Source organism: Rhinolophus sinicus, chromosome 5 (assembly GCF_057876585.1).
Source record: "Rhinolophus sinicus isolate RSI-liver-muscle chromosome 5, RSI-T2T, whole genome shotgun sequence".
NCBI classification, from domain to species: domain Eukaryota; kingdom Metazoa; phylum Chordata; class Mammalia; order Chiroptera; family Rhinolophidae; genus Rhinolophus; species Rhinolophus sinicus.
Window position 1 is genome coordinate 36,838,312 of NC_142505.1, and position 14,193 is coordinate 36,852,504.

The window sequence follows — 14,193 nt, forward strand, 5'->3', positions numbered from 1 at the left end:
TGAATTACTACACAAGGACTGAATATTCCCTCTAGGCTAGACTTCTGTAATCTCTCAACTGTGGATATTCAAGGTCCATTTTGAGTCTGAATTTAAGACCTGGCAGCACTTGGCATTGAGAGTCTTCATATCCTGTGTGGCAGATAACATGAACTGTGGTGCTGCTGTTTCTACAAAGACCACTTCTGGACAACTTTCACATTTATAGTTCTGATAAACTCTGAGATTATATGATAGTTATTTTGATCAAAATGAAGAAAAGCTCTTCTAGATTTTTTTCTAGATATCCCTCTATTAAATTAGCAGCTGACAGAGACAAACGACCATTTCTTAGCCTTCTGTAAGCTCACCAACTGTATTTGTAGTATGTGCAATGTATTTGTAGCCTTTTTCTGTCACATCACTTTCAGCTAATTTACTTTTAAGTTTTTTAGTCCCTTCTGTTTATCAAGTTCTTCTTTTTAGATTGTTGTACTTGCTTCAGCAAGAAACGTCAAGCACAGAGCTGAAAACTGAATGTGCAGTGGTATTGGGAAGTCTTGCTATGGGTACTGAAAACAATGTCAAGTCTCTACTAGATTGCCATATTATCCCTGCCTTACTGCAAGGTATGTAGGGAAGTCATCTTTGTACAAGTAAAAATTAGAATTGGTTTGCAGTGTTTCAAATGCAGGTTGAAAGAAGGATGAGTCTCAAATCTATTTTCTAATAATAGGACTACTGTCCCCAGACCTGAAGTTCATTGAAGCTTGCCTGCGATGCCTGCGCACTGTCTTCACCAGTCCTGTCACTCCAGAGGAGTTACTGTATACAGTGAGTTTTAGGTGTTTTTGAATCATCAGTTGCATTTCACTAACAGCATATTTCTAACTTACTGAGCATCTCAAAACTCATCATACCTGTTGTGTTACAGAAAAGTCTCAAGAAGTACTTGAGTTCTTGCTAATTTGCAAGTGTCAAATGTTCTAGGCTTTGTAAAGAAGTGAAAGATAGTCTCAGACCTCGAGGGATTTCTAAGCTGTTTGTTTGTTTGTTTGTTTGTTTGTTTGTTTTACGACAAAAGACCCATTTGATCTTTTAATATAAGGCAGTATATTTAATACTAAATGAGTGATAAGGAGTTCTAGTCACTCCAGGTTAAATCCAGCCGAGAAGGTTTATAGAGAAGACAGAATTTGACCTGGGTCTTGAATAATGGATAAGATTTGGAGAATAAAGAGGCCAGTCTGGTGAAGATCTGGGGAAGAGAATAGGCAGGACAGTGGGCAGAATAGTCTAACGCGAGAAGGACATCAGCGTTAGCTCCGACTGGAGAGAGGACGCAGTGTCAGCTTGCAAGAGGCTTACTTGCCAGGCAAGAATCAGAGAATACGTGCAAGAGAATCCAAATATCTTTTGAGTTATTCAGTAGTTTTAAAAAAACCTCAGGGATTATTAGAGGGTAGTTTTATATGTTGATTACATGGGGCTTTCTTAATGAAAATTATCCAGGTCAGTGTTTTTCAAATACACTTATTTATAATCCTCAGTCAGAAATATATTTTCCATTGTCACCCATGCATATGTGTGAATTTGTGTGCGTGTGAGAGAGGGGGGTGGGGGGGGGGGAGAGAGAGAGAGAGAGAAAGAGAGAGAATATCCTGAGGCAATCTTTACAAAATAATTCCAGTATTCCTCTGGTTTCTATTCTATGCTTTATCATTTAAAGAAAATGCTGGTTGTGCTTCTCTGAGCTAACACAAAGAACCAGAATGTCGCATAGTACACCTACGAGTCAGGGATCTTGTCCAGAATGAGCCTTTACAAATATTTCAAGAATATAAGCAATCAAGAGGCATAGGCAAAGCAAGCATGAAGAGGGGACATGTCCTATGGCTCCATAATCCATCCTTCACACATGAGGCACGTTCTCCTCTGGCCTGTAATGATACATGAGGTCTGTAAGGGAGGTGTGTGGGTCACCTCGCACACAGGGAAGCTGTAAATTATGACATACCTCAATTTTATACCTCAGGGGGCCATGCCTCATCAATATGGAAATTGTTTACTATAGTCGTTCTCAAACTTGAGCGTAGTAAATGCCTATCTGTTCTCCTTAGGTCGTATTATTTTGTTTAAGAGATTAAACCACCCACTATCTTCTTTATTCTAGAAGTTCCTCTGCAATCTCCAGCCCAGTAATAGAGGGAGAAATTGACTCTGGCCAGCTGTTTTAATTCCTTCCTCCTCACTCCCTAACTTAGTTTCCTGACTCGCTAATGAATCATGGTGCATAATTTGGAAAACTAGTGTATATCAACTTTTTTACATGAGAAAAATTAAGAACCAGGGACATTGAGTGACTTTCACAGTAAGAACATGTAAATTCTGAAATATCTCAACTTTATGCTTCAGAGACAATGGAGAATTCATAAAAAGTATTGGATAGGCTAATTACAGAGAGTAGTGTTTCAGTGTAATTAACTGAGGTCTGTGAGTTGGATTGTGTAGAGGCCAGCTGCCATGGCAACTCAGGCACTAAACTCAAGACAGTCGTCAAATTGGAAGAGGGTAAGATGTCTAGTTTGAAATCCTATTTATCTGATGGGTGACTTTGGACAAATTATGTAACTATTCTTTGCCTGTTTACTGAATTATAAACTGCAGATGTAACACAGTTGGAAGAAAGGGGGGTAGGTGTTAAGAAATGGGATGGGGCTGTTGTGACAGAAAGACTGAGGAATGAGAGAGCACTGGGGGAAAGGAAGGAGATGGAAGTGGGTTTAGGAGCCTAACAGAGTCTTTTTTTTTTATCTTCCTCTCGATTGCCTGTTGTATCTTAGTGGCTGCCTCCTTCCCTGTCTTCTGCCCATGGAACCACTGTCTCCCAGCTCCCCAGTGAAATAAACACATACTTGACATATCATCTTCTCTCTTCCCTTTCTTTCTATGCATTTAGTACCTGACTTTTTTTTTTTTTTGTGGTTTTCTAATTTTACCATTTTGTTTTTAAACTGTTTTTGACAACTCAGAGAGTTGTACTAATAAGTAAAAGGAGAGGCTTCTACTTGTAGGGAATCAACAGCCTTCTGTTTTGTTTTTTTAACTTAGTGTTTACATATCTTGGGTATTTTTTTCATTCTAAGGGAAACCCCAAATCTTGTTCATCCCAACAGTGGTATTCTTTTAAGTTTTCTTCCTTGCGCCTTGTTGTCTTTTGTCGCAGTATGGTCTATATGGCCTCATCTGGGAACTAGTTAGAATGCAGAATCTTAGGACCTACTCCAAACCTATAGAGCCAGAATCTGCACGTAAAGAATATTCCCTAGGAATTTGCATGCACATTCATACTTGAGAGGCATATCTCTAGGACTCATGACAGCATTGGCTCGATGCTTGAGCTAAATCTCCTTTCCTTCTGCAGTTCAGTTCAAATCCCCTTTCAACTTTTAATTCCTTTTGCACTCCGATAAAAAGGAGATACTTGGAGAGCCCTGCAGCAGGTTGGGTGGATTCTTCTCTCTTCTGTACCATCATGTATGTGGCTAAGTGTCAACAATAGTAGAGAGTATGCTGTCAGTGAAGAGTTGTTATTGTGAAGATGGAAATTAGCTATGAGAGATTGTTACTAGTTACTGATCCTTACCTTAACATCTCAGAGATCAAAATTGCCAGGTTTTATCTTTATACAGTAATTCCTCCTTATAAGCTGTTTATTGATATCTTACTAGTTATCTCACTTTGGGTTTCAGAACAGATTTCTGTCAAGTCTTACTGAAATGATTTTGTTTTATCATGGGAATGTAGGCTGTTTATGGGAAAGAAATTGAGTTTTCTCTTCTTGTATGAATGTTAAAGCCCCTCTCCTTGTCCTTTGCGCAGACAGTTTTGATGGCCATGTTGCTTTTCTTTTGCTGTGTTCCTTAAGCAGACTTAAGTTACTGTCGTTAAGATAAAAGGCTTGCCAAAGTCCCTGCTCGTGGCAATAGTGTGTTAGCTGTGCTCACAGTGTCTAAGTTCCTGGTTGCTGTGCTCTCCTTCCCTTCCCCTCCAGGATGCCACGGTGATACCGCACCTCATGGCGCTGCTTAGCAGGTCCCGCTACACCCAGGAGTACATCTGTCAGATCTTCTCCCACTGCTGTAAAGTAAGAACCAGAATAAGTATTCTCTGTACTGTACAATCTTACGGGCCTCCTTTGGGTGTCCTCCCAGAGATAAGCTATACATGTAAGCAGACCTATGTATATATCTCCCTCCCCCTTTTTTGGCACAAATGACTGTATACCATACCTACACTTTCTGCACCTTGCATTTTTCACTTAACATATTTTGAAGGCTATTCCATATCAGTACATAAGGAGCTCCCTCATTCTTTTTTTAAACAGCCATATAGTATTTTACTGTATAGATGTACAGTAATTTATTTAACCAGTTCTCTGTTGTTGGACATTTAACTTGTTTCCAACCTTATGTTATTACAAAACAGTGTGCAACAAATACCTTATATGTAAGATATGGTATAAGAAATGGAATTGCTGACTCAAAGAATGTATACATTTGTAATTTTACCACATACTGTCTTGTTGTACTGTTTTATATCCCTAAAAGCAGGGTGTTATCATGACTGTTTCCCCACATCCTCAGTTTCCACATTTTTGGAAGTTGTTTAAAGTGATCTCATACAAGGAGAAATGAGAGATTCTTCTCTGCTCTTTGTTCAGAAAGAAATTTGTGTTATTAAAAGGGCCTGAACATAACTGAAAAGTGGTGTGAAGTTCTTAATTTGCTTCATAGTTTACACATTGAGTGTACTCTTTTGATAACTATGGACGGTTATTTATTTGAGACCTTTCATAATTTTTTTCAGGACAGCATTAGTCACCTAACTATCATTTATAATACAAATGCAAAGTGAAGAGTTTGAGGAACAATAGGAAAGAAGGGAAAGAGAAGTGAGTACCTACGTACTAAAGTAGGAAGATCACAGACCTTTGCCATTTTAGATCTGTTTCCCAAATAAATGAAAATTAAATCATTTGATTCCCAAAAAATTACCTATTGCTTATAATTTAAATGTTTAAACCCCTTCCCAAATCCTAGCTGGTTATCACAGCCTACTGAATTCTATTTAAGGCATTCAGAATTTGAAATTGTTGTCAAGAATCTTTGAAGTTTCTCTTCCCAGATTGCTTTGACAGTGGGTAAGCTAACTCATAAGACTAGGGATGTCAGACAATCCTTAATCTTTTGAAGTGGGCAAAGAAAAGCTTTGAAAAAACAATTTTGTTGTGTTTCATTCGCTAAAAATGAGCTGAACCAACAGTGTCTAGAATCTTCCAGCAATGAAATGATGTCTTCTAGCCAGCTCTGGCAGGTAGCAACGGGTTCTCCAGAACTCTGTCCATCACTAAAGATCTTTGAGCATCTATACCTGAGTGCTCGAGAACACCACAGCATCAACTCGTTACAACCACTCTAATCCCAAAAGGGCATGGAAAATTGGATCTGGATGTATGTAACTCCTGCATGTCAAATTATGTTCAGTTATGAGACGTTGGAATAATCCCATTCCTAAAATCGCTTTTAGAAGTATTCGTTAGAAACTTCTCAACGCTTTCAGGCTTGCTCATCTGGAACTTCTCAGTTCTGTTTGAGCTGAAATCATAGATGAAGGAATACCATTAAGTCACTAGTTCTTTTGCTGGAGAGAAGCTTAGGCTGAGCAAGAATTTGCGGCCACCCTCATGCCACTACCAGAACTGAAGGTGTTGTCAGAGGAAATCATCTTAACTCACTTTCTTTTAGCCTGATAATTAGCATTTGCTACCGCACTGAAATGACCAAATTAAGTTTTCTGAGCTATAACTAGACCTCAGGAAACATGATTGCATTTATAAACCCAATGACAATAGAAATAACCTTTTGGAGTTTAAGATCATGAGGGCTTATGTGTCTCCCGCCCTGTGGATGCTGCCTCAGTAACCCCAGGTTCATGCAAGTTGATTTGAAGAGATTGAAGAGAGACTTGATAACAATCAAATGATAGCTCCTCCTTCTCTAGTTGGTTCAGCCACTAATTCCTTCCTTAAAATTGTTTTTACACAATCCTATGTATGACCGCAGAGAGTAGGAAGAGCTTCTTTTGTAACAAATATTTGCTGCAATCTCTGGGGCAAAGAATGTGAGGGATTAAAAAATACATTATCTTGTAAGTAGTGGTGAACAGTTATGTTCAGAGAATTGCATTGTGCTTGATCTTTTCACCATTATTCATAAGCGATTTCATCAGTGAAGATATTCCACAAGTGATTTAGCTCTTAGGAAATAAAAGATGTATGCATATGGATATTCATTGACGTGATGTACGAGTATGTATAATAATAGTAAAAGACTGAAAACAATCTAAATGTCTAACTATAGGGTACTAGTTAAAGTAGGGCACATTCATACAATGAATAAGGCCCAAAAAGAAATGAGAAAACTCTTTATGTACTGATATAAATGATCTCTGAGACATATGATAAAGGAAATAAAAGGTTTAGGGCAATATATATGTATTTATAGTACACATAATACTTTATATATATATATATATATATATATATATATATATATATACACACACACACACACACACACACATATACACACACACACACATCTCTATATATGGTATTCAACCATTTGTGTTAAAATAGGGGGAAAGAATATACTTACGTGTTTTTTTGTATATGTATAAATGCCGTGAGGAACATAAAATAATCTACTAGCTTTAAGTTGCCTCAAAGCAGGGGAGCGACTGGCTGAAGAAGGGGGGGAAGAACAGTGAGGAGCAAGGGGTGGCGGCAGCACTGCGCCTCCTTAACTGTCCGGCTAAGCACCGCGGAATTTAATTTGGGGTGCTAAAGTTTATAAGGAAGGCCGAACCATCTTAGTATGCTGACACATTAGCCAAGGCTCTCTCAGGCTTAGCTTCACAATTTATTTTAGTTACCTACTTGTTACTAGGTAGGAAAAAAATAGGTCTGATTCTTAAGAGACCCTTCTTTCCTTGGCTCCCCCATTACAGTCTCCATCTACCACTGTTTTTATAATGAATCAGCCAGAGACGCCTCTATTTCAAATGAGATAATTCAAGTAAAGCTTTTAGAGCAGTACCCAGCACATAGCAAGTACCCAGTAAATAGTACCTATAATTATAATTGCAGATTCAGGGGTGAGGATGAGGTAGGAGAGAGCATACTTCCAGCCTGTGCCCTGAGAATGTCAGCATTTTCAGTCATTATAAAAGCAAGCTTGCACTACTCTAGATGGATATGTAGTGATAAATGTATCAAGCAATTGTACTCAGGGAATTTTATCTTTATACCCTAAGGCTCTGCACTGAGATGCAGCTTTAATAAAGTTCAACAAAACATTGTTTATAATAGTGAGACATTAGAAATTGCCTGAAATATGCAATGGGGGTTTGCCAGAATAAACTGGAATCTTACATAGTGACTAAAAATAAGAAATCAGAAGTTAGAAAATGTATAGAAATGAAGAGAAATTGCTGGAGTTTTTTTAAGGACCCTTTTAATTGTATGTAAAATGTTTAGGGGGCTTTTACCTATAAAATAGAATATGGCTATTTTATTATTCAGAAGTACGAATGCTAATCTCCCCACTTCAAATGATGATTATTTTGGTCTAAGAAAGAATGAGCACCCACCCCTACGATAGTGGTTACTTGGCTAAATAGTGGATTGGAGAAATTTGACAGCTCTTTTTCTAGACTAGTAATTGGTTTCCTCTGGTAAACCCAGACAGGTAACCTACCTATGTTTTTGACTCTTTTGAATAATGATAAGTATGACATACCATCCTTGTCCTGGCTTTAATTGTCTTTTCATTATTTGAGTGGGACATAAAATGAATGAATAAGAATTGTGGCAAATTGGAAGTCTTGGCTAAACCTTTGGCTTCTGCCACTTTAAAGATCTTCAGTAAATCCATTAGTAGAAAACAGAGTTGATGAAAAGTAAAATACCTGAATTTTTCTATTTCTTTAGTTTCCTACTCTAAGAAGTGGTGGTTTTGGGAAAAGAAATGAGATAGACACAGATACCAAAACACGCTATTCACTTCTCAGTGATGGAGTGCTGTGTTTCCCACCATTTATTACTCAGACTTCCTGAGGTGTTGAGATTGATTCGTCACTGCTCCAGTTCATCTTACAATTATTATTTTAGGTATCTCCTCTCTAGTTCACCATCTTAATTGTAAAAATGACTACCACTATCTCCTATGGGCATAGAGTGAGGGTGTGCACAAGAAATGCAGAATTCACAGTGGTTCTGTTGCTGTAGGGGTGTCTGTTTAAGAAATACAATGGGGCTGTGCCAGGATAGCTTCTGTGCACCCTTCCTTATTTTGGGGAGGAAAGAAGGCAGTAGTAATTCTGCAGCATTGGGATGAGGTAAGGTATGGCAGCTCCTTGCAGGACTAAAAACAGTGTCTGCCCTGCTTTTTTTTGAGATGGCTGTATGCAAGAGAAGAATTCTCCATTGTATTGTGTGTGGTTTTCTACATTTGAGTAAATGTTTTATTGTAATGAATTATTACTCTTCTTAATGTATTACTATATTCTCTTTTCTTACAGGGTCCAGATCATCAAACAATTTTATTTAACCATGGTGCAGTTCAGAATATTGCTCACCTACTAACCTCAGTATCTTATAAAGTAAGATGTTAAAAATTATGGCCAGATTTTTATACTTTATTTTTGGTTTCTAGAATCTTGGTCTAGAAAGAGACCCACGTTATTTTATTGCTTCTTTGATAGACATTGTGGTCAAGAGTAGTATTTTATTAGTAAAATGTTATGGGGCATTGTCTTACCTATAGAATTCTCCTTAAAAAAGAAAATCTACTCTTGCCTTTCCTTGTTTTTCAGGATATGGTTGTGGCATGAGTTGCTGTTGATTTTCATCTGTGATCATTACTAGTCTCTTCCAGTTAGTTGTCTGTGTCAAAGCTGACGCCTTATAGTATATAAGAACAGTGGCTTGCTGTATCAGGAAAGACTTGGGATTTCCTCTGTGAGACCTTTATTTAGCCACAGTGACTCAAACTTACAGCACATACCCACATATACATCAACATTTAAAATGTGTTCTGTTTTGTATTTTGAGTTTAAAAGTCAAGGGTTTTCAGATTTGTTAATAAAACTTTGTTTCCTGTCTTTTGGGTAAGCAGAATCATGATACATTGTCAGGCATGTGGCTAAAATTTTGGACATTTCATTGTTCAACTAGCAAATGGAAGCAAATATTGGGACATTGTCCTTATTGTGTCACATTAGAGCTGGGTATGCCAGGAGTTTCCTGTAGAGCAGAGAGGCTGTCGTTTTGTCTTCTATCCACTTGCACCGATCGTAGTCTGCTCTTGTGGTCCTTAGCTTTATTGCAGCCCGCTAATACGTGTTTTCCCTACCTCAGACATCCAAAGTTCATCTCTGTGAAGAGCTCACAAGAATAGGAGCAGTGCCCAAGTGAGGCACAGGGCTTCGTCACACCTCAGCTACCTAGCCTGCCAATCTCAGTTTCCACAAAAGGATATCAAATATGTACGTGGGCTTGGAAGTGAGGATTAGATCAGCTGGGAAAAACTGAACAGAAAGAATGAAAAATAACCGCTGTCATGGTGCTCCTACAAATTAAAAACATGTTGTATGTGGTCAAGAGTTTGGGCCCTTGGTATCATCCCAGACCAGTTACCTGGTTTTAAGGAATGGTAGCAAAATTTATAGGCGTTTGGGGTTTTGAAAGTTAAATTGGTTTAGTCCTTTTCAAACTTTTATTGTAATTTTGTTTTCCTTTCTTCCCCCACCCCCATCCCATATACAATTATAAGAGTACTCCTTGGTTTTTTTTGTTTTGTTTGTTTCTTTCGCTTTAGTTCACTGTTTGGTAGTTTGGGAAAAAGAAATGTCCCATTTGGAAGACAGTTGGTAATTAATTGTTATTCAATTCCCTTTGCCTTACCAACATTGTATTTTGTACAGTGTTCTTTTAAATTTGATTAGGAATTTATCTACTTCACTTTTACTTCTTCACTGTTTTTTCTTCTCTGTTACTTCAAAATTAATTTTAACTTTTTATAATTTTAACTTACTGCACTCTTCAGATGCACAGGCCTTGTTTTTATTCCTTAGTCCTTCCTTTAGTACTTTAAGCAGATTTAAAGTTATTTCTTCAGTTTAGATTCTGAGACATTAAAATTCATATTTGCAAAATTAAAATAAATGCTTTGTTCATTTATTTCTACAGGTTCGAATGCAAGCACTGAAATGCTTCTCAGTTTTAGCCTTTGAAAACCCCCAGGTATCGATGACCCTGGTAAATGGTAGGCTGGAACTTTCAGTGGAACCTACAAGATTTAATTTATGAACTTTGTAGATTTAAAGAATTCCTTAATTCTTGTTGTTTGTTTTACTTCTAGTTTTGGTTGATGGAGAATTATTACCACAAATTTTTGTGAAGATGTTACAGAGGGATAAGCCTATTGAGATGCAGCTCACATCAGCAAAATGGTAAAAGTAAAGACAATGTGGGAAGAAAGACAGAGCTTTATCACTGTCTTAGAGTATTTTTGGACGGCCTAATTAGTTTCCTTCCAATCCCCACTATGTGTGGGGATTTTTAGAAAGTCAGGCAGTTGTCTCATATTTTCTTAAATGGATGTGAGTTTTTTACTCAGTTTACTCAGTAGTGTGTAGAACAGGAACTCATATAACATCTAAGATTATCTACAGAAAATTATTATCTTCTTTATTACATTTATTCCCTTCTCCTTATATTTCACTTGCAATAATACAGAATTAGATCAGATTTAACCAACACATATTATGCTGCGTATTAAGCCAGGAAAATATAAAGGTATAGAAATACAGAGTGAGAATTAGTTGAAGTTGATAATCAAGGCATGGTTTCAGAGAATGTGGCTTTCTCATCTTTAGGAAAAACAAAACAAAGAATCCTTACAGAGATGTGACAGTTTATAAGATAGTTGTATAAAGTTCTTATTAGCACAATTCCTGGCTCATACAAGCCTTCAGTACATGTTAATTCTATCATTGTTAACACATTAACAGGTTGAGTAACAGGTAGGTTGCGTAGGGTTCTGTGCTACATGAATTATTTAGTTTCAGTATTTAAGAAGCTGTGGCTCTCTAATGTTTGGCGAGAATGGGGAATTTCAGTGAATTACTCGTGTACCATGAATTGTTTATTTTTTATTTGTTTGTATTTTTTTTATTTGTTTGCTTTTTGTCTTAACTTCAAAACTGAGTATTTGCTTCTTTGTTAGTAAGGTAATCCTCTCATAGAACTGCTTTTAAAAAACAATGTGGTAACAAGCCTTAAGGTAATGATAATAGCTGTAAAAAGTTCAACCCTCTACAATATAAGTAAAGAATTTTATTGATTTGTTTATAGCTTTTCCTAGAAGTCAGAGTATGGGGTATTTTAGTGTTTCTTTTTTCCCCTCAGCTTACTAAAGGAATCTAATTCAAAAAGGAAATTCGTTAATTCAAGTTTCTAAAGTGATTAATGTTCATTACCTGCTTTGAGAGTACAAAGTAATTTTATTCTTATTCAAAGCCAGATATAATTGTGAAGAACCAAGTCATTGCCTAATTCTCAAAGTTACTACTGGTAACCTCTGAATAGTTAGTTAATTTTTTATGGATACTTGTAAGTATTATGAGTTAACTGCTTCTGTGATAATTCTGTTGCTATTGAAGTTGTAATGTCCCAACTTAACTTCATTTAAACTTAGCTACTTTGTTAACTTTATATTTTATTCTCAGTGTTTTTTTGTTTTTTGTTTTTTATGGAAAATTTTAAACATAAAGAAGTATAGAGAAAAGTACAAAGAACTCCAATGTGTCCAGTGTCTAGCTTCAAAATTTATCCACTTATTAGGCCATTTATTTTTAAAACAATTTGTCGTTTTTAAAAAAAATATCTGTATAAATTAGCTGTCTTTGACTATTAAATTAACCTCAGATAAAGGAATGTCAAAACCTCCATTAAGGTAAATGAGAGTAGTTGTCTTTCTATTTTGTTTTTTCTTAAAATCTTAAAGGCAAGTAATTTTCCTTTTAAAGCTTTAAAACACAAGCGAAAACTTACTTTCTGCCATCTTATTCCAGTTTAACTTACATGTGTAGAGCTGGAGCAATTCGGACAGATGACAACTGTATAGTGTTAAAGGTGAGCTAATTAATTCTCTCTATAAGCGTGTGACAATTATCCAGTCATAAGTGTTGAATCTAAATATTGATATTCCTATTTGTTTTTACACATTTATCACTATGGTATGTGTGCATAGCATAAAATAGTAATAAAACACTGCTTTTCTTTTCAGTGGGATGCCATGTAGTTTTAAAAATTGATTTTAGATGTGTTTCGAAAGTCAAAGTAAAATAACTCTTTGCTTGTCATACCTTTTTCATTTTTATAGTAATTGAGAGTATGTACAATTGTAGGAATATGTAAACTTAGGTGAAATAGAAAATATATTTTAGTCCTTGGTATTCATTAAGTTTGTAACACAGGTCTATGGGCAAGCAGTTCACTAGCTCTGCAGATAAAGACTTTTTATCACCCTCATGGCATATAATCACACGGCACAATGAGAAAGAATAAGTAAATCACACATGAAAGCAACCCTCATCATTGTGGTATATCCAAATCAACTAGGACTCAGCAAAACCCAGATAAGAGACTAACCCTAAAAGTCCTAAGACCTAAACTCTGCTTTTAGCACTCCCACCACTTGGTAACCTTGGGCACACCTCTGATTTTTTTGATGTGTCAGACTCCTAATTATGAAAATGGAAGCAATAATTCCTGCTCATCTATTCCACAGGTTTACAGTGAGAATAACAATATAGTAAATACATTAAACGTCTCATTAGCTATAAAGAACAAAACCGGTATAAATAAATTGTGTGTCATTTTATGAATGTGAGGTTTCTCATTATCAGTGTTCAAAATGAACCCACGGTTAAAGAAGACCAATGTTTGCTTTAGTCTTTGGTGAAGAAAGTCAATTAATTTAATGAGATCTGAGAGCCCCCTAAGTCAGCAACACTGCAGAGAGTGCTAAGGGCATCTGTGAAGCAAGTGATCTCAGTTCATTTACTTAACTGCTCTACCCCTCCTTTTCTTCCTTATTGGTAACCTGAGTTAATAGTGTCTTCTTCGTGTAGTAGTTGTGAGCATTAAATTCAATAATCCATGAACTTACGGAATTGATAAATGTTAGTAACTGTTCATGGGAAAATAAGAATGAGGCTTTCCTCTTGGAAGCCGATGTTTGTATGGTAAAGCCCGAATGAGCCGGAAGTCAATAGTGAACAATAAAGTGCTAAACTTGGGGGTAAAGATGTAACAGGAACTCAGAAAAGAGCAGAGCACAGTTGACTGGCAATTAAGGAAGTCTTCCTATAACTAATATTTCAGTTTCTACTTCCACATTATCCTTTAAAGTGGATTCATCAGCCTTAAAAATAGTAAAAAGATAGGGTATTTTTACTGAGAATCTGATGTAGAAAAAGTACCAAGACCAGTACCAAGGTTTTTGAAGGACCTCAGAAATAAAACTGGACTAGTAGGTATCAGCCTTTCCAGGGAGTTCTAAGGAAAACGTAGAGTAGGAACTGCGACTAATGCATTTCACTTGGATTATAAGAGAACTGGTGGAATTTGCGTGATGGTAAGGTCACTGTAGTTTTAAAGCTGTATTTTTTTTTTTTTTTTGCAACTATACATATTAATCCCCAAACAAAACAAAACAAAATAGAAGTCATCCCAGCCATATTACTCACTAAGGAAAAAACAGCATACTTTTTCTGAGGCAAAATAGTTCCTGATTAAACTACTGGATATCTTTTACATAAATAAATACATAGATGGGGCAGAAACATCAGACATGATTTATTAGGGATTCTTAAATGACTTTCGTAAGGTTGCAGAATAACTCATGCTTCAGTCTTCACGATCACAGAAACCTAATGAGAGTTTGTATTAATGTGCTTTGATTAGTTTAGTGTGTTGGCATAAATGATTAACAGGCACTGAATTTTATTTTTACATTCCAAAAAACCCTTTTATTCTTTAAAAGTCTTTATTGAGAATTGGATCACAAACGTGACTCCCAGTGA

General features: G+C 36.4%; 1 protein-coding gene across 3 annotated transcripts in view; it reads left to right on the forward strand.

The window, feature by feature from the left end:
• ARMC8 (armadillo repeat containing 8) overlaps positions 1-14,193 on the forward strand; it is a 92,307-nt gene that overhangs the window by 30,742 nt on the left and 47,372 nt on the right. For 2 of the 3 annotated variants that reach the window (XM_019747775.3, XM_019747786.3), the window contains 7 exons: positions 466-608; positions 716-813; positions 4,034-4,126; positions 8,623-8,703; positions 10,292-10,367; positions 10,464-10,554; positions 12,178-12,238. In XM_019747775.3, coding sequence (XP_019603334.1) covers positions 466-608; positions 716-813; positions 4,034-4,126; positions 8,623-8,703; positions 10,292-10,367; positions 10,464-10,554; positions 12,178-12,238 — 643 coding nt within the window. Of the gene's footprint in view, positions 1-452; positions 609-715; positions 814-4,033; positions 4,127-8,622; positions 8,704-10,291; positions 10,368-10,463; positions 10,555-12,177; positions 12,239-14,193 lie in introns of all 3 variants that reach the window. The other variant, XM_074312897.2, reaches the window with a different exon arrangement.